This window comes from Triturus cristatus, chromosome 11 (genome assembly GCF_964204655.1).
Source record: "Triturus cristatus chromosome 11, aTriCri1.1, whole genome shotgun sequence".
Taxonomy (NCBI): Eukaryota; Metazoa; Chordata; class Amphibia; order Caudata; family Salamandridae; genus Triturus; species Triturus cristatus.
The window spans coordinates 208,721,827-208,748,131 of record NC_140594.1 but is presented as its reverse complement, the minus strand read 5'-3'; the positions used below and the strand labels follow the sequence as shown (position 1 = coordinate 208,748,131).

General features: G+C 43.4%; 1 protein-coding gene across 3 annotated transcripts in view; it reads right to left on the bottom strand.

Annotated features, from left to right (window-relative positions):
• USP30 (ubiquitin specific peptidase 30) overlaps nucleotides 1–26,305 on the bottom strand; it is a 302,545-nt gene that overhangs the window by 33,281 nt on the left and 242,959 nt on the right. For all 3 annotated transcript variants that reach the window (XM_085636303.1, XM_085636304.1, XM_085636305.1), the window contains one exon: nucleotides 16,962–17,178. In XM_085636303.1, the coding sequence (XP_085492429.1) occupies nucleotides 16,962–17,178 (217 nt within the window). The remainder of the gene's footprint in view (nucleotides 1–16,961; nucleotides 17,179–26,305) is intronic.

The following is a 26,305-nucleotide window of genomic DNA, read 5'->3' as shown; positions in this document are numbered from 1 at the left end:
TTTGTGTTTTCCAAAGCGCAGATGTTGGAAATGGTTTTTGTTAGCAAAGGGCTTTACGATGTACTTTTTAAAATTAATTAATGCAAACTGAGCACACGCATTTTTTAGTTTACTTTGTTTTTAGGCTGCAGGGAGCGGTGTGCCCCAGACATGCGGCCACAGGAAGGCGCGTGTTTTTGTTTGTTTCTGCTTAAATACGCTTTCGGTCCAAAACACATTCACCCGAAGTGAGTCTTTTAAAAAACGTTTTTCTAGTTTTCATTTTACTCATAAACAGTTAATGATCATCATCTGCATTGCATGCTGACTGCTACAAAGTATCGTACTTTCCTGCTGAGTGCTGACGTCACTCGACCACCCCCCCACTCTCGCCTCTTATGGGCGGGCCACCCACATTACATTTGAGCGGGCGGCAGTTATGTTTTCTTAACGTTTGTCAGCTAATCTATCATAACATTCGCTGCCTCGCTCTCCTCCTCAATCTAGCACCCCCCCTGCTCACATGCATGCACACACAGACACGCTCTCATCCCGCCCTTCCCTTGCTCTGCGCTTCCTGCCTCAGCTCCCAGCCTCACTGAGCCCTCCTTTGCTAACTGGAGTGTAATGGGCGGAAATGCTGGTGTGTCTGTCCAACGTCTACTTCTAAATAGGACTCGCATCTTTTCTCTCCGAGGTGGCAGGAGCCAGGATGGTCAAGTGAGGTAAGGGCTCCGTATTCTGTCCCCTCAGCCCGTGTCTGTTGCCCCCCTTGCACGCTGGAGTTGTTTCGTTCGTGCTTATCTTTCTGTACTCTTGTGTAGATGGAAAGAGGGCCCTTGGGGGCTTTTTTGTCTTATTGGTGCTCAAGGAGTCTGCTTATCTCCAGGAATCCTAGCTAGGACTTTAGCAGCAGACTGCGGGTTGGAGCTGCCTTCTAGGTGCTGTTAGTTTGCCACCCGCACCAGGCGCTGTGTGAACTCTGCATAGGAGCAGGAGAGGTGGAAGGGGACATAGCCCGGCTTTGAGGCGCACCACTGCGTAAGTCTCAATTCATCTTTTTTTCCCCTCAGTTTGTCTTCCCAGTTTAACATTACACGGCAGTGTCTCTCTGTGTCTCTGGTTTTAACGCGGCTCCTTCCTACGCCATGTTTCCGGTGTTGGTATCTTAGCAATGGTTTGCAATCGGGTCGCAAAACTGCTTTTTGACCCGGAAAGACATTTCTGACTCCTAAAAAGGGTTTTGTGTATTTCAAAACACTTCTGCATTTGCATACGCTGTGATTTTACCAATAGGAGGTTTGCGAATACTGCGTTAATATGGCGAGACCAACTGGCATGGCAATTGCTTGTTACTCTAATGCCTACTTCTAACAGACCAGCTCCAATGAAAGAACTTGGATACCGCATATACAACTGCCTGCTTAGATTCTGTACGGAGAAGCCGCATGGCAACCTCAACTTTGCGGCAGCCAATTTGCTTGCATAAGGGAATAATCCATGATTTCCTGGGGTGAATATAACCTGGACAGTAAAAAACAAAGTTCACTAGTGATTCTTCGACTGCTGACAAACAGGGCATGCAGCACTTAATACATTTAATTGATTACATTTTTCTAAAAGTAACATTAGTGGTAAATTACCATAGAGAAATTTATGAAAAAGGGACTTTGCAGCTTGCGGGGCAATAACATCTAGAACCATTGGAAATTAGGTTTAGAATCTAGAAAGAGGCAAGTAAGAGACCTGTCAGACACATTATGGAATTTACTACAGTGGACATGGGCCCAGTAAGCTTCCTTGAGTGTGGACTTAGATAAATGAGGCATGGAAGCCGAAAAGGACCATTATTCCCCTAACCCGATTTGTACCAACAACTTTTGAATATATGATAGCCACACAACTGTGGCATATGGATAAGTCACTTACCTGTAATCCTAGTTCTCTTCCAGGGGTATCCTCATCAAAGTCATAAACACTGAATATTCCCGCCCATGTGCGGGGACCCCGGAAATAATAAAAATTATATATAAAAAACACATATATATACAGCTCTTTATATGTATAAACACATATATTATTTTTTCCAAACCAATGCAGCCCCCATAGTAGGCTAGACAATGTAATAATAATGAATGTAAACATTCCCAGATAGATATACATATCTAAATAGACACCATAGGTATACAAAGGCACCTAAAAACTTTTTTTTTTAATGAGACAAACCTCATGAGAAAGGAAAACAAACACTGTGCCAAACACAGATAGAAAACATTGTTAGCCTGCAGGCTGCATTGTAATACAATACCATAGAGAATGAAAAGCCTTGTACAGATAAAAACTGGCACCGTGCCTTTAAGGCAGCTCTGATCCCAAGATCCCATCATGCCTCAGGGGTGACAGTTGGGTCAGTTGTTCTTTGCGGGACCCGTAGGTCTAGACACAAAGATATACTTCTTTTAGATTTAAGAATAGAATCCTCTCATTTGCCTGGGGAGGTGGGTGGGTTGCTTATGACTTTGATGAGGATACCCCTGCAAGAGAACTAGGATTACAGGTAAGTAACTTATCCTTCTCTTCCAGGGGATCCTCATCAATAGTCATAAGCACTGAATAGAATAGCGAGCCCACCTTCCACCTGCAGGCAAATGAGAACTGTACTGAAATGAAAAAACAACCAAGATAGTCAGTTGTTAAACAGGTTCCTCAAGGAGGCTTGCCCTACTTGAGTGTCCGCTCTGGTGTCCGAGTCCAGACAATAATGTCTCGTGAATGTATGGACAGATCTCCAAGTAGCTGCTTTACAGATCTCGGAGAGTGGGACATTATTGAGAAACGTAGCAGTAGCCGCTTTTCCTCTTGTGGAATGTGCCTTAGGTAAAGGCCACAACGGTTTTTGAGCTTGCTGGTAAGCCAATTTAATGCATGACACAATCCATCTTGCAATAGAGCGTTTAGATGCTCCAAAACCTGTACGGACAGCACCATAGTTTACAAAAAGTTGGTCAGACTTTGTGATAGTCTTAGATTTATCCAGGTAGAATTTGAGAACTCGCTTAAGATCCAAAGAATGTAAAGCCCTCTCAGCTGGTGAGGAGGGGTTGGTAAAGAAAGTTGGCAGCGAGATAGTCTGATTTACATGAAAATCGGACACCACTTTAGGTAAAAAAGATGGATGAGTCCTCATAACCACTCTATTAAGGTGAAAAACCGTATAGGGTTCTTTTGAGCAAAGGGCTTGTATTTCACTCACCCTACGTGCTGAGGTAATAGCTACCAAGAAGGCTGCTTTCCGCGTAAGGTGCTGTAATGTAGCCTTATGTATGGGTTCGAAAGGTGGACTCATAAGCTTTGAAAGAACCAGGTTCAGCTCCCAAGGGGGGTTAACCTTTTTGAGGCCCTGCAAAAAAGTCCTTCACCACTTGTAGTTTAAAGAATGAAAGCTGAGAGGGAGAGCACCTATAAGCCGTAATGGCCGCCAGGTGCACTTTGATGGAGGAAAATTTCAATCCCGCCTTGGCTAAGTGAAGTAGATAAGGTAGAATCACTTCCTCTTGACCTTTAGTAGGGTCATATTGATTTTGAATACATCATATGTAAAATCTCTTCCACTTACATAAGTATGAGTGCCTTGTAGAAGGCCTCCTAGCTTCCTTCAATATGGTCATACATTCCTGAGGAAAGGCTAAATGGCCATACTGGAGGACTTCAGGAGCCATGCTGTTAAGCTCAGTGAGGGAAGGTTGGCATGGTCAATCCTCTCCTGCATATTGGTTAGCAAGTCCGGCCTGCACGGCAGACGCCTGTGCGAGCGGATCGATAGATGAAGGAGATCTGGGTACCACCACTGCCTCGGCCAGTCCGGTGCTATCAAGATCATCTTGGTGGCTGAGTGTTGCAGCTTGGTCACCACTTTCGGGATTAGCGGAAGAGGAGGAAAAGCGTACACAAATGTCATTGACCAGTCGATCAAAAGGGCATTCCCCATTGACCCTGGTCGATAGTACCTTGAGGCGAAGCCTCGTCATTTTGTGTTGCTTTCGTCCGCGAAGAGATCTATTTGCGGACGGCCCCACTCCTCGAAAATGTCCTCTAGCACCTCGTCGTTGAGGACCCAGTCCTCTGGATCTTGAAATTGCCGACTGAGCGAGTCTGCTTGAACGTTGAGCTCGCCTGGCAGGTGTACCGCCGTTATGGAAATGTTCCTTGCCAGGATCCAGTGCCATAGGGATTGAGCCTCCAGCGAGAGAGTCCTGGAACGAGTACCTCCCTGCTTGTTTAGATAGTACATCGTGGTGGTGTTGTCCGTTTGTACTAAAATGGAACTCGTTCTGATTGAGGGCAGAAAAGCTTTGAGGACGAGATGGACTGCCCTGAGCTCTAGCATGTTGATATGATATAACTGCTCCCTGCTGGACCAAAGCCCTTGGGTCTGCAGAGTCCCCAGATGCGCGCCCCACCCTTGGAGCGATGCGTCGGTGATCAAAGTTTGCGATGGGGGTTCTTGATGAAAAGGAATTCCAACCCGTAGATTGATCGGACTCATCCACCACCTGATCGACTGCCTGGCTGTTGTTGAAAGACATACCTTGTCCTCCCAAAGAGAAGTCTTTTGGTCCCATTTGTCCTCTAGATCCTGTTGAAGGGACGCATTCTTAACCTGGCGTTGGGCACTAGGAATATGCAAGATGCCATGGCCCCTAGCAGGGATGATATCTGTCGCGCTGTAGACAGAGTGTTGGCCATGATACGTTTGCCTTTTTGAGCGAGGGATAACTGTCTCTCCTCCGAAGGAAACACTTTTCCTAATCGGAATCTATAAGTGCTCCTAGGTAGTGTATCCTTTGCGTTGGTTTGAGGGTGGATTTTTTGTAATTCACCCGGAGCCCCAATCGGTGACCCAGATTTAGGCAGCGTGTGAGCTGAACTTAAACTCTGGGGTGATGGACCTTTTAGTAACCAATCGTCTAGATAGGGGTAGACGAACACTCCTGCGCGTCTCAGGGCAGCAGCTACCACTGCCATGCACTTTGTAAACACTTGTGGTGCTGATTTCAGGCCAAATGGTAGAACCTTGAACTGGTAGTGGGAGGTTCTGACCACAAATCTCGGGTATCTCCGATGACGTTGGCAGATGGGTATATGAAAGTACGCATCTTGTAGGTCCAGCGAACACATCCAATCGCCTCGACGGAGATGTGGATAAATTTGGTGGAGTGCTAACATGCAAAACTTCTCTTTTTTTATATGTTTGTTGAGTGTGTAAATCCATGATGGGTCTGAACTCTGTTTTTGGACCTCTTTTCTGAATTAGAAAATACCTGGAGTAGACTCCTCTCCCTCTCTGTGCTCTCGGAACCCTTTCTATGGTCGATTTGAGAAGGGTAGCCACCTCCTCCCGTAGCATCTTGAGCTGATGATTCGAACTGGGTGGATTGAGGGAGGAAGTCTCCGGAAACGAAGAGAGTATCCATGTCGCAGTGTAGTCAGAACCCACTTGTCCCTGGTGATGTTTTGCCACTCTTGAAGATGTTGAGAAATACTTCCTCCCACTGGAGCGGTGGAAGGCGTTGGAGGAAGCGATCGCTCATTGTTTGCCTTGAGCTTTGTTACTGCTGTTGGATTGGCGGTTATTCCCTCGTCCTCTTGATGATCGACGAGACTGAAATTGCTGCTTTTTCTGCCCTTGCTGGTCTTGGTTCTTTTGCCAGTGAGGGGTTTGAACCCTCTGTTGGAAGGTACGCCTGTGAGATCCCCTACGACGGTGGAACTCCTTCCTCTTCTCTAGACCCACAGCTTTCATGGTTTCAAGCTCTGATTTCATACGAGCCATCTCGTCGTCGGTGTGTGAGCCAAAAAGAGAAGTTCCAGAAAATGGTAGGTTGAGAATCCTAGCTTGAGCCTCAGGTTTTCAGAGCCGTTAACCTCAGCCAAGAGGATCTTCTGGCCGAAATGCCATGGGCGTAGGAGTGAGCTGCCAGAGTAGCTCCGTCTGCTGCCGAACTTATAACTTGATTGGAAACCAAGCTGCCCTCCTGCAGGATCTCCTTAAAATCCTTCCTATCCTCCTGAGGAAGTTTGTCTGCAAATCTTTGGAGAGAATCCCAAAGCGCTCTGTCATAGCGCCCTAAGAGCGCTGAGTCACTAGCAACCTTTAAGTTGGAAGCGGCCGATCCACATACTCTTCTACCCCAAGAATCTTGCGTCTTGCTCTCCTTGTCCGGAGGGACTGTAGACGACAACGCCACTGAGTGTGTTTTTCTAGCAGCCGCCGTGATTACCGAATCAGGAGGAGGATCAGCCTTGAGAAACAGAGGATCCTCTGGAGCGGGACAATATTTTTTAAGGATTCTTGCTGGAGCCGACTTGATGGTAGCCGGCGTTAGGAAAACGTCCATCACTGGTTTTAGCAACCCAGGAACCAGAGGCAACAGTGGACGAGCCGCTGTCCTTTCGTGAAGGGTCTCAAAGATGACTGAGGAAGTGGTTTCCTGAACAGGCATAGGAATGTTCAACTTGGCCGCTCCCCTGCACAAAACCTCTTGAAATGTGCTGATGTCATCCACTGGAGAAACTCGAGATGGTGGCATATCTGACAGTATGGGGGAGTAACTTCTCTTGGAGGAACGACTGGACGAAGAAGATGTAGGAGACCTACGCCTTCGTTTCTCAGCTCGCACCGCATCTCTCTGATCTCGATCTTCTCCTAGACGAAGGTGAACGAGAACGTCGCCCATAATCTCTTCCCCGAGAATGAGAACTTGCTGGTCTTGGTTGGGCAAGGTTCCTCAATCTAGCCAAGGAAATGCTCACTGCATGTGCCATCGAAGGTATCCGTGGTGGTATGGACTCAGGTAGAAATCCAGGAGGACTTTCTCCCGGAAGATGTCCCTCTTCTTGCCTTTGGATTGGCGGTGACGCTCCCAATTGAGTGTCTGCTGGTCGAGGCTGCTCTACTGGGGAAAGAGGACCTGAAGAAGAATTCACCACTTCTGAGGATCTGGATCTTGAAGGAGACAGAGGAGATCCTGATCCTGCGGAAGCCGATGGAGAAATGGAAATAGGTGGAGACCTAGACGCTGAACCATGCTCCGATGCCACATCAGGTGGAGATCGTTGCCTTGACGTCTCTCTATGCGGAGACATCCGTCTCGACGCTGACCTGGAAGTCGATCTAAGTCCTGACGTCTCCTGAAGCCCCACAGCGGAGGACTGTCTCTACGGCGATAAGCCTATCACCGGAGATCTGGACTTCGACGCTGACTGGATCAACGGCGATGAGTCGTGCCTCGACGTCGAGAGCCTTGTCGTCGACGGAGGGCTTATCCTGGACGGGGGCCTAGAACCCGACGGGGAACTTCGCCTCGACGTCTGTATCCTCGCCGTGGATGGCTGTTTTGGCGTCAAGGATACTTTTGTTGACGGAGGCGCCTGCCTCGACGTCGATCCTTGCTCCGACGACAAACTTCGCCACGAAGTCGATAATGTCTCCGACGTCGAATGCCTGTGCCTTTCTCTCGACGTCGATCTTCGTCTCGACGCCGCTGCTGACTTCAACGGCGACCGTCTGTGCCTTTCCCACGACGTTGACTTCCGCCTAGATGTCGACTTCGACGCCGAACGGTGATGCTTCTCTTTTGACGCCGATCGATGCTTTCTCGACGGCGATGCTTTCGACGCCGAACGTCTGTGTTTCGCCGCCAGGTCTTGCTTCGACGCTGACTTTCTTTTGGAAGCGTGACTCTCCCTTGTCTCCTCACCTCTCAACGACGATTCCGCCGCTGGAGTCTTCGACGCCGAGCCCGACGCCGATGGAGAACAAACAGGGATCAACTGCTTTGACGTCGACCACATCTCAGAAAGGCCATAAAGCCTAATTCTCTCCCTTTCTTTCAAAGTCCTGTTTGAAAGGTTCTTACAATGACGACAGGAAGCAGGAGAATGTGTGTCAGGTAGACAAATTATACACACATCATGTGTATCCGAAGTAGCCTTCTTTTTACCACAGGATGGACAGGCCACGAACAAGGAAGGCATTTTTGACAGAAAAAAGTTAAAAATCTGTCAGGAAAATCAGTAAATGCTTCCCCAAACAGGAGAATATTTTGAATGAAGCAAAAAAAAAAATCACCAAAAGAGAAGAGAGCTGAATTCCAGGGTCCTGGCTGAAGGAGCCGGAAAGAACAACTGACCCAACTGTCACCCCTGAGGCATGATGGGATCTTGGGATCAGAGCTGCCTTAAAGGCACGGTGCCAGTTTTTATCTGTACAAGGCTTTTCAGTCTCTATGGTATTGTATTACAATGCAGCCTGCAGGCTAACAATGTTTTCTATCTGTGTTTGGCACAGTGTTTGTTTTCCTTTCTCATGAGATTTGCCTCACAAAAAAAAAAAGAAAAAAAAAAAAAAAAGGTTTTTAGGTGCATTTGTATACCTATGGTGTCTATTTAGATATTTATATCTATCTGGGAATGTTTACATTCATTATTATTGTTATGTTATGTTTTGTTAATTTGGATATTTTATAGCGCACGGCTACTCCGAAGAGTGTCCCGGCGCTTTGACAAAAACCCGAGAAGTGAGGCCGGGGCAGATGAGAGCAGACAGAAGGATTACTGGGAAAGAGCCATGACTTCAGCTCCTTCCTGAAAGTCAATAAATTATTGGCTTTCCTCAAGGAGACAGGCAAAGAGTTCCAGCGTTGAGGCGCCAGAAGACGGAAGGAGCGACCTCCAACTCTAGCCAGTCTGATGGAAGGGACAGAGGCCATGGACAAAGATGTAGATCTCAAAGTTCTGCTAGGAACATAGAAAGCCAAGCGCTTCCTGATGTATTTGGGCCCTACCTGATGAAGTGCTTTGAAGGCAAGGGTTAATGCCTTAAAGGTGATACTTTTAGACATAGGGAGCCAATGCAGACTTTTTAGTAGGTCAGAAGCTCTCGCTCTCCGCTGAAGACCATAAATGGCTCTTGCAGCGGAATTCTGCACAATCTGCAGACGTGAAAGGAGAAATTTAGGCAGTCCCAGATAGAGCACATTCGCATAGTCAAGGCGAGAGCCTATCAGGGCCTGCACAGTGATCTTTCTATGCTGCAAGGACAACAGCGGAAGAAACTTGCGAAACATCTTCAAGATGCCAAAACATTTTCCCGCAAGCCCAAGGATCTGAGGTCTGAAGGAAAGACCATCATCAATCTGAAAACCAAGATTTTTAGCCTTAGACGAAACATCTGCCGGTGGAAACATATCGGGGGGCCACCAAGCCTTCCATCTGGGGAACACCCAAAGAAGAGCAGTTCCGATTTATCGGAATTACATTTAAGACTGTGCTGTTGAAACCAGTCAAAAACAGCCCCCAAAAAATCTCTGATCCGCAGGCCGTCAAAGTCTGAGCCCTTAGCACAGGTAAAGAGGAGCTGGGTGTCGTCAGCGTAGGATATGATCTTATTATATGATATTATTACATTGTCTAGCCTACTATGGGGGCTGCATTGGTTTGGAAAAAATAATTTATGTGTTTATACATATACAGAGCTGTATATATATGTGTTTTTCATATATAATTTTTATTATTTCCGGGGTCCCCGCACATGGGCGGGAATATTCAGTGCTTATGACTTTGATGAGGATCCCCTGGAAGAGAACTATCCAGTAGTACTACATACTCCAGCGCTCCACAATATTCTTCCAGATCTCAAGACTGTAGTCTTGAGATCTGGAAGAATATTGTGGCCTGTATCTTAGTGGTATTAGTGGGGTATTATTTGGGAGATTTGTTAGTGCTCTCAGAAAAGTATCCTCTGCTACTCCCAATCTGGTTAGATTCGAGGTGCCCCACATTTCAATAGATTGGTTCATATGAAAAGGAGGGATAACTTTAGAAAGAAATTTTGTGTTTGTCCTTAAAACTACCTTACTTTTGTTCAATTGGATAAATGGATCTTTTAATGTTAATGTCTGAAGTTCACCAACTAGTCTAAGTTAAGTGATTGCTATCAAAAAAGCAATATTCCAAGTTAAAATTGAAGTTGACAGGAATACAATGGTTTAAAAGGGGGACCCATGAGCTGTGTTAGGATAACATTAAGGTTCCAAACTGATGCTGGTAGTAGTTTGGGAGGAATAATTGCTCTAAGTTCCTCCATGAAAGCTTTAATGACCAGTACTTTAAATAAAGATGTATGCTGTCTGTTTTGTAGATAAGCAGCAATTGCAGCTAAATGTATGTATGGAAGTGTAGGCAAGACCTGATGTTTGTAGATGTCAATTGCAATTTTTGGTTTGGCAGTCAAAAACAAACCTTTTTCATTTGGCCACGTAACATTGTCTAGTTGTTGGTTTACAAGTATCCATAAGAACATCCATACAATTTTGTGGAAGTTTAAGATACCCAAACTCTATGACTTCAAGAGCCATATTGCAAAGTTCATCTCTTTGGGATTGGGATGTCTTACTTCTCCATGGTCCTGTGTGAGAAGGTCTGGGTGGAGGGGAAGCTTCTTATGTGGCACCTGAGAAGTTCCAGTAGGGTGGCGAACCATGGTTGACTATGTGGGTGCTAATAGTATTAGTGTGAGTGAAAGTTGTTGTAACTACCTTACCACAAATGGAACTAATGGGAGAGCGGGAAAAGTGCATGCAAATATCCCTGACCAATTCATCTATAGGGCATTGCCTTTGGATAGAGGGTGTGGGAATCTGGCTGCGAAGTTTTGAAATTTTGCGTTTACTGGGGTAGCAAATAGGTCTAGGTCTGGGTTGAAGTTCCCACTTGTGGACTTGTTGCTGCATCCTGCAGCGGAGGTCGGCAACTTGATTGCTAGTTCCTGGGACATGTTCCGCTAACAGACCAATGTTGTGATAAAGATCTAAACGCCATATCGTCTGTGCTAGGCATGATAATGAAGAGAGTGTGCGCCCGCCTTATTGTATGTAAATAATACATTGTTGTAATATTGTCTGCTCCTTGTTCTTTGGGTGATTTGGGAATGCTTTCAGTGCTAGGTGAACAGCTTGAGGTTGATATGGAGACTCTGGTGTTGTATATCCCAATTCCTCTGTATAGTTAGATGTTGCAGATGGGCTCCCCAACCTGGAAGAGAGGCATCCGCTGTAAGAATGACTTGGGGAACAGGGTCTAGAAACGGCCGGCCCTTGGATAAATATTTCATGTTACACCAGCGTAGAGTGATGTGTGATGCGGTCTATCAACACTAGATCTTGAAGATGACCCTGTGAATGATTCCATTAACGTGAGAGACATTCTTTCAGTGGTCTCATGATGCCATCATGCCTAGAAGTCTTAGCACTATTTTGACTTGAATGTGTATTCCTGTTTGAAATTGTTGCGCTGGGACAGAATATTCTGAATTCTGACTAAATTTGGAGTTGCTAGTGTTACCCGTGTTTTGAGGGTGGCCCTTAGATATGGCTTTATTTGTGCAAGTTGCATATAGGCTTTTTGCAGATTCACTGTGAACCCTAATTGGTGTAGAAGAGTTAGAGTCTGGTGAGTATACTGACTGCATAGTTTTAGGCTGTTTGCTTTTAGAAACAATCGTATAGGTAAAGAAAGACATGAATGTTTTCCCTTGTTAGATGCGCTGCGCCCACTGATAGATATTTTGTGAATACCCTTGGAGCTGAGGTTGCTCAGATAGGAAGTACTTTGAACTGATATTGTTTGCCTTGAAAAAGAAAATGTAGGAACTTGCGACGAACTGGGTGTAAGGGTATATGAAAGTATGCATCCTTGCGGTCTAATGTGACTATGACATGTCCCTGCTGAAGCAGAGGTAAAACCTCCTGAAGGCTGACCATGTGAAAGTGTTCTGACAGAATGTATTGATTAAATACTGTGAGGTCTAAAATGGGTCTGAGTGCGCTGTCCTTTTTGGGAATAAACAAGTATAGGGAATATAATCCTGTTCCCTGTTGTTGCATTGGAACTGGCTCTATTGCTCGTTTTGTTAAAAGAGCTGCTGTCTCTTGTTTTAACCAACATTGGTGCTGAACAGAGAGGCTGTGTTTGGGAGGAGGAATGTTTGGAGGAGTGGTGATGAGCTTCAGACAATAAGCATGTTGGATAATATCCACCACCCAATGATCTGTGGTGATGTTTTCCATTGTGGCAGAAAGAGTTGCAGACGTACCCCTACAGGTGTTAAATATTCGGGGAGAACCTGACTAAAGTCATTGTTTGGAATTGTTGTTATTGGCTGTACGTGTGGAATTTTCACAAATGGCCCTTGAAATGATTTCCTCTATAGGATCCTCTGTAAAGCCCCTTTGAAGGTGAGGATTGGGTTTGATCCTTGCATGAGGATGCTGTTGTCAGTAGTGGCAGAACTAGTGCCTTGTCTAAATGATGCTCCCCCATTGATTTTGCCACCTCTGAATCCTTTTTGGGCTGTCTCAACTTGTGGCCCAAAAAGGTGTTCCTTGTCAAATGGTAAATTTAGGACAGCTTGTTTGAACCTCTGGTTTAAAATCAGATACCCTAAGCCAAGCATGTCTGCAAAGTAAAGTACCGGTGCTGATACTTCTAGTTGCAGTATCTGCTGTGTCAAGAGCAGATTTATTAGAATTATTAAAAATTTGTTTGCCTTTTGTCACTAATTCTTGTCCTCTTCTTCTAAATTCATGTGGGAGATGTTGGCGGAGTTCCTCCATTTCATCCCGGCGCGCTCGGTCGTATTGAGCTAAAGGGCTTGACTATTTGCTATTCTCCATTGGTTTGCAGATTGTGATGCAACCCCCTTACCAGAAGATTCAATTCATTTTGACTCTGTCTGGAGGAGGAGCGTCTCCTGCAGTTTGTGAATTAGCTCTTTTTCTAGCATTTGCTACCACTAAAGAGCCTGGTGTTAGTTGACCTATAATGTATATAGGGTGTGAAGAGGCTGCTTTATAATTTGTATCTATTTTTGGTGTGATAATGCGAGCTTTAACTGGGTCTTTAAAGTTTTTGTCAGCATGACATAAAACCCCTTTTAACATTGGCAAGCACTGTGTTCCTCTATGAGCCTAAGTAAGAGTCTCAAAGAGACCATCATAATCAATGGGTTCTTTATGTAATGGGACATAATGGAAGGCTGCTGCCCTAGCAATTAAATCTTGAAAAGCTGAGGCATCATCTGGTGGTGAAGGCCATGATGGGTATAGGTCAGGATCTGTATTATCCTGTGGTTCAAGATCATAATCATCTCAAGAGTCTTGTGGTAGTGGATGATCTACCAAATCATCATCTGTATCTTCAATATGTGAAGGGGAATGATGTTGAAAGATATCTTCCTCCTGTGCATGAGGTGAAAATGAGGAGGTGGAGCTACATGTTGTGGTGTAGTAACAGGTTGTGGTGGTGACATATGTAGATTTGGCTGTGTATGGCTAATGTCTTTGTCATTTTGGTTTTTAAGAGGGAGTGGTGAAATGTCCAGAGCCTTTTGAAAGGACGAAGGCTTCTTGGAAACAAAAGTCTTTGCTGGCTGTACAATGATTTTCTTTATGCCAGGTTGTATCTGCAATGTCTTTTGTTTTGGGTCGGGTTTTTCGGCCATCACCTCGTGAATTGGTAGTGGAGGCTATTTTGATCCAACGTTAAAGGTTTTGGGCCCGAAAGTGAAACATTTTGGTGCCGAACTTACTTTCGGTTTCGCTGTATGACAACTTGGTTCCGAATCAGAAAGTTTTTCTTTCAGTACCAAGATTCCTTTGTTAGATTTGGAGGTGGATGCTCCTGCTCAAAACCATTCTTTCGGTGCCAAGACAGAAGGCGTAGGTTCCGAAGATGATTTTCGGTGCACTCCATGGCATTTATGCAGTGTTGGCCTGTGAGCAGGTTTTTCGGTGGAAAGTTACTTTTTATGTTTTGGGTCAGGGGCATAGGTACTCACAATGCGATGTTCTTGGAAGGATTCTACCATTTCTGAGTCTTGTTCCTGTTCAGATTCGGAACCGGAACTGTGTATGGATACAGATCCTTCTTGGGCCGCAGATGCCTCCTCATCTTGATCCTGTTGCAGACCGAAGATATCTGGCCTGTCGTCTGTATTTCTGCGCTGCATCTCGAGATGGCGCGCATGTCTGTCGTGAAGAGTTTTTTTTGACCGGAACGATTTATACTCTTCACAAGTATCTTCTTTATGCTCGGGCGATGGACATAGGTTACAGACCGAATGCAGATATGTTTGAGGATATTTGGAGTGGAACTATGAACAGAAACTGAATGTAGTGTGGTTCATTAGCAGCTCATTTTCTTAGTGAGCTGATAGAGTGCAAACAATGAAGTCGGGGTGGCCCCTAGCCCAAAAGATTATTTGACGATCCCGATCCGTCAAAGATATTCGAGACGTAGTGTAAACTACCAAATTGAAACAATACTGTTGAATGTAGATAAGTAGCTAGCGGAACAGAGGCCGGAATAAAGATCTCGAACCAGAGCGAGATGGAGTTCACCCGAACCCATAGGTGAAAAAAAAACAATCTAAAGATGGAGTCGATGCCCATGCACATTGTTAACGAAGGAAGGAGTCACATAGACGTGTGACTCGAAAATAATTCTTCTAAGAAAAACAACTTGTAATCATCTGAGCTCAACACCAGATGGCAGACTTATGCAAAGCATGTGTGTTTACAGCCACACATGCCTTGAACTAGTAGTTACATTTCAACATGTGGCTCCTAGGTTTCAAGTATAATGAATGGCACTGAAGATTTCTGCTTGCAGATTTCACAGCTGCGGTTAAGTGGCAGCACGACCAGTTAATGCAGGGCAGCCTGTCTTTAAGGTGATTAGTGTAAGGAGACAGGGAGAGACACAAAGAAGGGAGAAGACTACACTTTACTGACAATATCCCTCTTTAAGGGGAGGAGTAACTTATCTTCATCACTGAACACTGACAGTCCGAAAATACACTGCATACGTGTTCACAATAAAGCTATACCAAACACTAGCCTGTAATTGGGAAGAATCCAATAATCATTCTATTCTAATGAAAGGAGGATGGCATCTTATGTGAGAATACACATTTTTGAATGGATGCATTTACACATTGTTTCTAATTGTAGCCAATGAAATGCTTTCCAATGAACTTAGCAACTGGGCTGACTTCACTAAAACTGCATTACTTAGTATTTTTTTTTTTTAAGTTACCAAAATAGTTTTCACTGCCTACCTTGCTATGTATGGACATCATGCAGGAAGTGTGTTTTGATCTACAAAAAACTGACTATCCTTGCGGCATACTCAAGGTTATGGTTACCTTCTTGCCCTATTTTGGTAGCGGAACTCTGCCAGTACTCCGTTACTTACAAAGAATCCTTTAATGTTTAGACGCTTAAATATTGCATGCAAAATATTCCAGAAAGACCATATAAATGAATTTATTCTTTAGAATACTGATCATCTTCAATATTAAAACACCTTGATGTCTTAACATCAAAGGCTTGCTTTCTGGTACGTTATAGGTAGGAAGGATTGTTGGAAAGAATGTCAAGGAACTGAAAAAGCAAGATAATCTGGAAATCTGAATACAAGAAATGAGTTAATCTTGTGAGAAAGTGATCCATCCATCTACCATAAAAAAGCTTGTTTAGATATTTTGACAATTTCCTGCTAGCCTCAATGTAGCTTTCTACATTCCCTTTCAAGAATGAAGAATATTCTGAGTTCCCATTTACTGCAAGTGTCATCTTTTGCAAATGCTTCATCACCTATTCTTGGATATCCTTTCTCCTGGAAATGGCCACATTCTAACAAAATAGCTGTGCTTTCTACACTAGTGCTATTTCTTGTCCTGGAATAATCAAATCCCAACCCGTTATCGCTGGTGCAGTTTTGAGGGTCAGACCACTCCTACATATTTGAATCAATGCTGCTGTATATGGGTCCATGCACCTCGAACTGTGTGTTATAAGTATACCCCCAAATAATCAAGGAGTTCCCTGACCTTATAAGACATAATGCCACAGCCTAAGTGAGTTCATACAGTCAAATAAGTAGTGCACCTTTAACAGAATGGACATAATGGAATATAATAAGGTGCTAGGCATTTCACCACAAAACCCGCTTTAGAAATCTAACCTGGACAACAAACAGACCAACCATCAGCTTGTTGACAGCCACAGACTTCTAGAGCTTTAAATCCCAGTAACATTGTCTTAGATGCACTGCCGTTTTCTCCATTTAGTTTTTAATAGTTTTGATTAGTGTGTACCTGAACAGGTAACAAAATGCTTTGCAAACTAACAAATAGCATAGTTACATTCATTTAAACACATTTCCAAAAGGCACGTTTACATTGAAAGAGACATACATAAGGTGAATAAAGGGAGATGGATGACCAGAGGTCAATCCAGAACAGTGAAGAAATAGTACTTTATTTGGGAGTTACGAAGGAGAAGGATGCAGGGCAAACAGGCAGGCACAGTCTCTGAACAATCCCAGACATGGCCTACAGAGTCTCTGAAGAATTCATTGTTGTGAATGCTCACATTACTCCTTTCTCTAGTGAATGAGGTTGTAGAGGGGATGGAGGGGAGGCCTCAAGGAGCAGTTGCTAGAAAGATAAGCTAATGCCATTATGCTCTTGCTCCCTTGTAATAAACCATTACAGTAGTAAGTGATTTCCTTATCAAAGGTGTGTTCTAAAGTTAGAACATGCATGGAACAAGAAAATGATCACGGCCCTTACAGGCGAGGTAATGGTGCTCCACATGTAAGAATTTTACTTGCAGGAAAGAAAGCTACGGTTCAGTGCTCTGGTATATAAAACACTTTAAGGTTCATTTATTTTGGTCTGGGAAAGAGGGGAGTCTCAAAATACAATATCATGTAATATTGAATATACTAAAAAAAGAAAATCAATAAATCATAAGTGCATATAGCTACTAAGCACCTACATTATAACATTTTAGGATAACTTCCTAATTATTTTTCCTCTAAAATGTTTCAGCCATTTCAGACACCTTTTTACTTACCTTGAGGCTTAGCTGCTAGCAGTTTCACATCATTGGAGTCTCCTGCCTGATTTCTGGGTTTCAGGTGATGATTTCCTGACTTCTTGCCAGGGAGTTGGTATTTGTAAAAATCTAACATGAGGTATTCGTTGAACTGTACGTGGTCATGACGTTTTAGAGGAGTGCCCTCACTCGACCAACTTAACCGCTGCAGGTGGATGCACAAACACTGAGGTAGCTAGATGGCAGCAAAATAAAACACAAAATATCAATCTTTTTTCATATTAAGTAATATTTGTGATCTGAATAAAGCTATAATAGCTCCCCAAAATGTATACTGGAAGGATTACAATGTGTTTTTACTCATACCTAAATCCACTGTAAAATAGTGAAAACTATATGAGCTACTGTAGCAAATTAGAAAACATTTCTTGCTTTTTCTTGCATGTAAGTTTTAAATAATTGCCAATTGCGATACAATAAAGGATGACATTTCTTTGACTACTTGGGGAGGATTAAAATTACTATACCCACAAAAAGGCCACCCGAGTTAACTAGGTTTCACAATTTTCTATAACTTTCTTTCTGTCCGTCTAGTGACTCTTTGACACACAAACTTTGAGGGAATGTCCTCACACACCTGCCAGGTGTCATGCTTCATGACTGGAAAAACCCACTCTCTCCAAAACCATGGCTTGATGGGAGGGTGGCCTACACCCTGAGATCAGGGAGGCACTTTTAGCTACGGATCCATAAAGCAAATTAAATACCAATGTGGTGACCCAGTATGGTTTACATTTAGCAGGGTACCACTTCGTAGTAACAAGCATTTGCAATGCAAATAGGTCTCGCATTTGTGAGTTAGAGCTATTGACATTGTAAATGGCAATGTTTTTTACCAACACGTTTTATTTTTGGAGTGAATGTATGTAGTGTGCAAAATCCCTTGGAAAGGTCCTGCACTTCGTAATAAATATAGTGAAAAAGACGCAAAGTGTGGATTGTGTCAACAATTGCTTGGCACGTACCTCATGGGTGAAGTGTCGCCACACATGCACACAGTGGTGCTTTACTAATGCAAAACTCATTAATAAAAGTAGTGCTTACAGACTAACCAACGCGATCGGGATCGGAGCATGTGAATCCGAATCCCGGCTTCTCTTTCATTTTCTAGACTATTTGACTCACTCGTCTGCGTCTTGGTTATCCCCCAAACACTGGAAGGCAATGAAGTTTGCCAAGGGGGCGGGGGGCAGGGGGGGCTTCGGGGGTACATGAAAATGTATTAATTTCCTAGTTGTCAAAGGTTGCCCGGTGCTATTAGTTAAAACTGTGCAGATTTCATTAAGATATTAAGAGTACTTTACTCGCATCTATGAGAAAATCGACATTAACTAAACAAAATGACAGAATGTGCGTCAGTTTTCACATTGTTTTAGACAGTACTGGTTGCTTAGTTTCATTGCACTAATTTTTGTATTTACTCTTTTACACAGCATCCAAAGTAGGTTACCTAACCCCAAAGCCCCGAGTTGTTAAATGACCCATAGAAAGGAGGGTGAGAAGTCACAGACTGAGGGAGGGGGCGGTGGGGTGGGGAGACAGGTAAGAAGGACAAGTTACTTACCTGTAATCCTAGTTCTCTTCCAGGGGTATCCTCATCAAAGTCATAAGCACATGAATATTCCCGCCCATGTGCGGGACCCCGGAAACATACAACATATATGTGGAAACATATATGTAGCTCTATATATATTCACTTTAACATGTGTGAAACCTATGGTTTTTTAAGTGAATTTGCAAGGTTTTTTAAATGCTAATTCCTAACTATAACGTGTGTGAAACCTATGGTTTTTTCAGTGAATTTGTACGTTTTTTTAAATGCTAAGTTATGTATTTTTTTTTTTTAAGGTTCATCACCGTGCGCGTACCGTACGCGCACGGTGCGCTTCGCGCAACGTGCGCCCACGTTACGCAGTTCGCGGGATTTTTCCGTTTTTTACTGTACGCTCACGCTACGCGTACTCCGCGATTTTTCGCAAAAAAATTAAAGGAAATTTCGCCCTTTGGGGGTCCTTCTGGGACCCCCTGACAAAGGCTAGGGGGTCAGGAACTGTCCACCCTGCCCCCCTTTTCACGTTCTTCACCTTTGTTTTTCACCCCCTCAGACTGCGATAGACAAAATGGCGGCCGACACTTCCTGGTTTCGACCGATTCGAATGTTTACTAAGATCTAACAACCAATCAGAATCACGCTCGCGCACGGCAGCGTGCGCGTACGGTAAGTTTTACCGTACGCGCACGGTGCGCCCTTATAGATATATATATGCTTTTAAATGCTATTTTCTCAGGAAATACTGAACAGATTTACACCAAAAGGCACATCCCTGACCTGAGGACTACCTCTCTGCCAAAATTCAAGTAATTCTGTTCAGCCGTTCGGGCTGTAGCTTGGACTAAAGGTCCTATGGAAAAATGCATGGGGAAAACGAGTTTTGGGACCCCCCCCTTTTTCTCAGCCCCCGCTTGACGAATCCCCCCGAGACTTTCAGGGAAGGAGCGGAGCGCCCCACCTATTTTGAAAATTTCGCGAGGATTCGTCAATCGGCGCCAAAGTTATTCCAAATAGAATGTTGCGGATTTCCTATGGAAACACGATCCTAACTATAACTATCTACTGGCGACCGCCAGTAGATACTTTTTCCTGCAATCTTATTCTTTACGGCGAATTACGAGCATATTCCCGGAATTGACCAATAACGAATCATTGGTCAAGTAACAGAGACACCGTTGTATAAGACTAATCATTGGACAATACGCATTTCAAGAATCACCTTATTTGCATCGCTCAATCTTTAGAACCACAGTACCCAGAATCCACCATGGCGGAAAGAGTAAAAAATCGTGCACAGAGAGCATGCGATCTTCTTAACGACGACTCCAGTTCTTCCCTTAAAACTGCGGATGGTGCATCTAGTGGAGATAAAAACAAGAGAACTCTCTCTCATATTCTGAAAGAATTACAAACTGCTCGCATCCAAGAAATAAATAAATGGTGGGAGAAAACAACGTTAGAGAAGTACATTGAATTTAAAAGGATTCCCAGAGGGCTGAGGATTCTCATTATGCCCACATTAAACGACTTGGATGCTGATCTAATTAAACAATGGCAAACTGACACCAATGAATGCTCGTTCAGATTAATGACCACACTGATTACCCACGCTGAAAGAAAACTTGCATCTCTTGCTACAACCATCAAAGAATTGGAGAGCGAATTAAATCTAATCCCCACAGATGAGGACACTACTAAATTAATTGATTTAATGGAAAAGAAAATCAATAAACACGAAGATGATGTGGAAAAACGCAAAGCTAACAAATTTAATAGGGACAGACTTGACTACACTCATGGCCGAATTTATACTTTCGCCAGAAAATTTGACACACTTAGAAATCGTGTAGTAATGGATAAAATCAGTGGACAAGAAATTCCTGTCTCAGAAGAGAGCTCAGAATTAAGCTCAGCGGATGAGGATCAACCCACCTCTAGCCTGGATTTTTCCGGGGAAATGCGCCTCATGCAAATGACAACGCGACAGAGGGGACGCGGCCAAGGACCATCACGGGGGAGGGGACGCCAGCAACCCCGAAACGGAGAACCAGGAGAGGTGGTCAGACCCAAAAGAGGAAGAGGAAGAACAAAATAAAATTAAAACCACAAGATCTTAATTTAATTGTCAATCTTTCCAACAAAATCCTCACCAAAGCACAAACCTCACTGCTAAACAAAGGTTTATCCTTCTGTCCTAACAAAGAGATGGACCTAGCTAACATACGGATTGATTTGTACAAATTTTGCCGTAAAATCAAACTTAACAAATATTTTGAAGAGAAACCTTCAGAATTATCTTCTGCATCTTCACCAAGCTCTACTATTCAAACCTTGAGCATCAAAGATATTCCAGCATTAAGAACAGCCACCTTATTACAAACCGAATCATCCACACAAGCTGGTACCAGCGATCACTCTTCTATGTCTGATTTAGAATATTGTCAGGACATAGGCATTGAGACTAACAGAGGAGGTGACAGTGGTTCAAAAAAATCGATCGACGTTTTGTCCACAATTCCCTCCTGGTAATAAAATTGATCTCTTCCAAGAAATCATGGTTGAGGAGATCAATAAAATGTCCACCAATTGTCCCATGTCATCCATCAAACAGGGTAAAGTTATTACCAAACACAAGAAGAAGAGCAAAATATGGAACCTCACTTTTGAAGAACACAATGCTTTAAAAGAATTACGTAATGATCACAACATCATTATCAAAGCCTCTGACAAAGGCGGTAACATAGTAATTCAGAACTGTGAGGATTACATTACAGAAGCTGCCAGACAACTTGATAACAAGGATCACTATGAAAGGCTCAATAAGAATCCAACTAAAGACTGGACAGATGAATATCATTTGAAACTCAAAACCTGGAAAGAGAGAGAACTCATTGATTTGGAAGAATACTTATATCTTAAAACTAATCATCCCATCACGGCAACAATTTATTTCTTACCAAAGATTCACAAATCTATAATTAACCCACCAGGAAGACCCATTGTCAGCTCCATCGGCTCTTTGTTGGAATCCACATCTCGTTTCATTGATATCTTTTTAATGAATTATGTTACAGCTCTCCCATCATACTTAAGGGATACAATGGATTTTCTGCAAAAAATTGATCAACTACAGTGGAAAGAAAATTACATCATGGCCACTATTGATGTTTCTTCACTTTACACTTCCATTCGTCATATTGATGGAATCACAGCAGTAAAAGAATTCCTCAATACCAGAGCAATTTGCTTTTTGGAACACTCTGCAATGTTGATTGAAATGTTGACTTATTGTTTGACACATAACGTCTTCTTGTTCAGAGGTGAAGTGTTCTTACAAAAACAAGGGACCGCGATGGGCACATCTTTTGCCCCAACATATGCCAATCTTCTGATGGCAACATGGGAAACTGAGGTCCTCAAAGACGATCACGCAAAGAACATCAAATTTTGGTCAAGATATATTGATGACCTGTTCATCATCTGGGAAGGTGACTCTGAGCTCCTTAGGACTTTTCTGGATTCTCTCAACACCAACAAATACCAATTGACTTTTACTTTTACCATCAGCACTTCCAATATCATATTCTTGGATGTCGAAGTATATATACTCAACGGCAGATTTTGCACCAAAATGCATAGAAAACCTACGGCCAGTAATAGCATACTTCATGCTAACAGTGGGCATCCAGCAAATCTGAAATGGAGTATCCCCTACGGGGAAATGTTGAGAGCCAGAAGAAATTGCTCAGAGATGTCAGACTTCAATTTACAAATTGAGGAGATGAGTCAACGTTTCTTACAACGTGGTTACCCCCTGGAAGTGATTCAAACAGCAGTAAATAGAGTCCAGAACAAAAATAGAGCAGAATTACTCCAAGTGGGTCGGCACAAAGATGATACTGCTAATATCACGAGACTCATTATTGATTTTAACAATCAAAGCAATGCACTACAAAAAATGATCTCTAAACATTGGGGAGTATTACTGCTTGATGAAACCTTAAAGAAAATCTTGCCTCCCACACCCAGAATCACCTATCGGAAGACAGCCTCTTTGGGAGATATACTAACACAAAGCCACTTTGAAGTTAAATTACCAATCACCAAGTCCTGGCTAACCACACCTGGATTTTGGAAATGCCCAAAATGCAAGGCATGTGAACATGGCAAGAACATCACTTCTTATCAACTACAGAATGGCCATTATGAAATGATCAAAGACCATATCACTTGTGAATCAAAATACGTAGTCTACAGACTGGAATGCCCTTGCCAGAAATATTATATAGGTAGCACGATCAATAAACTTAAACTTCGCATCCTACAGCATCTGCGTGCGATCAAGAATAAGGACTTTACATACCCTATGGCAAAACATTTCTATGACTTCCACTCGGGTGATAACAGTCAGCTTAAATATTCTGGCATCAAAATTGTCAAGTTGAAGGAAAGGGGTGGAAATCGCATGCTTGCCTTGAGAAGAGCAGAGTCAAGAATGATACTACTAATGGGTACTGAAAACCCATTGGGACATAACTTGGATGCTGAGTTATATGTGCACCTTTAATGGCTCTAAAACTGAAAATTCATGTGGGGCATTTTTCAGTCTCTCTTTGGTCTTTTTTGCCTTTTTGCACTTGTACATATTTCCACGCTTGATCAATAATTGTCAGTTGTCCATTATTCTCATTGCATCTCTTCCCAAACCATCTACTTTTTGTTGGCATATGAAACTTACCTTAAATTAATTCAGTATAATCTCTTCTTGATTCTAGATTGGGAACGTCATGAACTTTGACAACAATGCGTACTTTATTCATGAATTTACATACTTGATGTAAATGTCTACCTCCAATGGTACTTTACCTTGATTGTCATTTCATCAATTTACAACTCCCTGAGATTAATTGCAATGAATTTTGTAAAACTTTATTCACTTCAACAAATAACCACCATGGTGGCTTGAACTACTGTGATTCTAAATTGATTTATAATTTTATTTACTTGTAATTTATATATTTCGATTGACTTTGCGATGTATGTCTAGTATGTCTTCAGTGTTTACTACTTAATTTGAAAATGTTGCTTTAAAAGAGACATTCTGGACATTAGGACTCTATGGTCCAGTTGAAGGCTGAGTGCCGAAACGCGTCGACCGTCCTTTTTTGCGTGTCCTTGAAGATTTTGATTGAATAAATACTTAAGGTGAACTCTCTGTGGTGCCGTGCTTTCCTTTGCTGCGACGAACCCTGGGACTCGGGGTGAAGCCTGAGAGAAGTTTTTGATATATATATATATATCTATATATATCTATATATATCTATATATATCTATATATATCTATCTATATATATCTATATCTATATCTATATATATATATATATATATATATATATATATATATATATATATATATATATATATATATATATATATCTCGCATGTATACATGTATACCAACAGGTCTCTTAGCGCTTGACAGAAAGAGATTGCATCAAAGTAGGTACAGACAGTCCTGGTGGTGAACAGAGTTAAAGAGTGTCTTTAAATAACAGAGTTTTTAACAGCTTCCGGAAAGGAAACAAACCCGGTTCCTTACGTAAAGAATCAGGTAGTTGGTTCCAGAGTCGTGGCAAAACAACTGTGAAGGCTCGGCCACCCTTGGTGGCCAGATTACTCCGAGGGCAGACTAGCTGGAAGGCATCTGTAGAGCGAAGTACACGCCCTGGCACGTATTTAGCTAAGCGTTCCCGTATGTAGTCAGGGGCATGGCCGTAGAGAGTTTTATGAGCAATGCACAGGCCCTTAAATTTTACACGCTGTCTGACGGGCAGCCAGTGTAGCTTGTGCAGCAAAGGTGAAGCATGGGTCCTCCTAGGAAGGCTAAAAATCATCCTGGCTGCGTCATTCTGCACAACCTGGAGTCGATTCATGAGTTTCAAAGGGAGTCCTAAATAGAGTGCATTTCCATAGTCGAGGCGCGATAGCACAGTAGCTGAGACTATTGATTTCAAAGAGGAAACTGATAGGAGGGGGGCCAGTTTCCTCAGTTGTCTCAGGACGCCGGTGCAGATGCCCACCACTGAGTAGACCTGATGACTCAAGGAGAGTTCCGAATCGATTTTAATTCCCAGACTTTTCACGACTGGTGACGGACATGGAGGGGCCCCAAGTTCTTTGGGCCAAAACAGACCACTTCAGAAGTTGTTATTTGCTGCAATGACGAGGACCTCCGTCTTGTCAGGGTTAATTTTCAAGGAATTAACCGTCATCCAGTTCGTGGTGAATCTTAGGATATTTTGAACTGTCTCTTGAGCTTGGGCCGAGTTGTCAATGTTCAGGATGAGTTGAGTGTCATCTGCATAGTTGAAGACTCGGCAGTCCAGTTTGGACAACGCAGTTACTAAGGGCTGCAAGTATATATTGAAGAGCAGAGGGGACAGAGCCGAGCCCTGGGGCACGCCACAGGGGATGTCTCCCCTGTTAGAGGAATAGTCGCCGAGTTGAACCCTTTGCGACCGTCCCGATAAAAAGGACTTTAGCCAGTTGTAAACAGCACCCCTAAATCCCAAATCCGCCAATCGAGTCAGTAGAATGGAGTGACTGACCGTGTCGAAAGCCGCGGAGAGATCTAAAAGTACCAGGGCGCTCGGTGCTCTGTTATCAGCCTTTAATCTGAGGTCATCAAGAACAGACAACATAACTAGCTCCATACTATGATGGGCTCTGAAGCCAGCCTGGCGTGGATGGAGTAGCTCAGAGTTTTCGAGAAAGCCGGATAAAGCTTTCAGGACATGCTGCTCCATGACCTTAGCTAAGAAAGGACGTTGCGAGATAGGCCAGTAGTTTTTCAGCTCAGCCCTGTCAGCTCTAGGCTTTTTCAGTAAGGGAATAACTCTAGCTTCCTTCAGATTAGATGGTACCTGGCCAGTGGCCAGGGAGTTATTGAGAAGTGTAAGGATCTGGCAATCCAAGGCTGGAAGGGCCATCTGGAAGATCCTAGGTGGACATGGATCGGCCGGTGAACCAGATTTAGTTTTGTTGATTAATGAGGCCAAGGCTTCGGAGTCCAAAGGGGGAAAGTCTGTGAGGAAATGAGCTGGTGAGGAGGAAGGCAACGCCAGTTCCTGGGAACTTAAGGCAACAGGAGATCTATTGATCCGACAGAGAATATCAGTCACTTTCTGAATTAAGAAAGTCTGCAGAGTATTGACATTAAAAGGGATTGAGGTTGAATTGGCATCAACTTTTTTACTTAGTTCCATTAAGATCTTAAAAGTTTCCTTCTGTTTATTAGGGGCATCTATAATCCGAGCCTCATAGTATTCGGCTTTCCTCGAGGTAATAGATTTCTTATATAGAGTCAGAGCTGCTTTGTAGAGGGTCAGGTCGGTGGAGTTATAGGTTTTCCTCCACTGTCTCTCCACTTCACGCAGGCTCTGCCTATTTACCCGCAGAGCTTCATTGAACCAGGGAGCCCCCTTACGTTTGGGCTCGATTCTTTCCCGACGTTCTGGAGCTAGGTGGTCTATAGCTGATTGGAGGGTATTACTGAGGGTTTGGCTGGCTATGTCGATGTTGGTGTAGCCTCCCTCCGGCCTGCAAAGAGGTATTCTCTGGAGGGTATCAATGAGGTTTCCCGACTGGATCTTATGCCAGCTTCGCACTCTCCTCCATTCCGCACGAGATTGAGTGGGGGGCTATCCAAGGGGACCCAGCAGGTGATTAAGGAATGGTCGGACCAGGCACA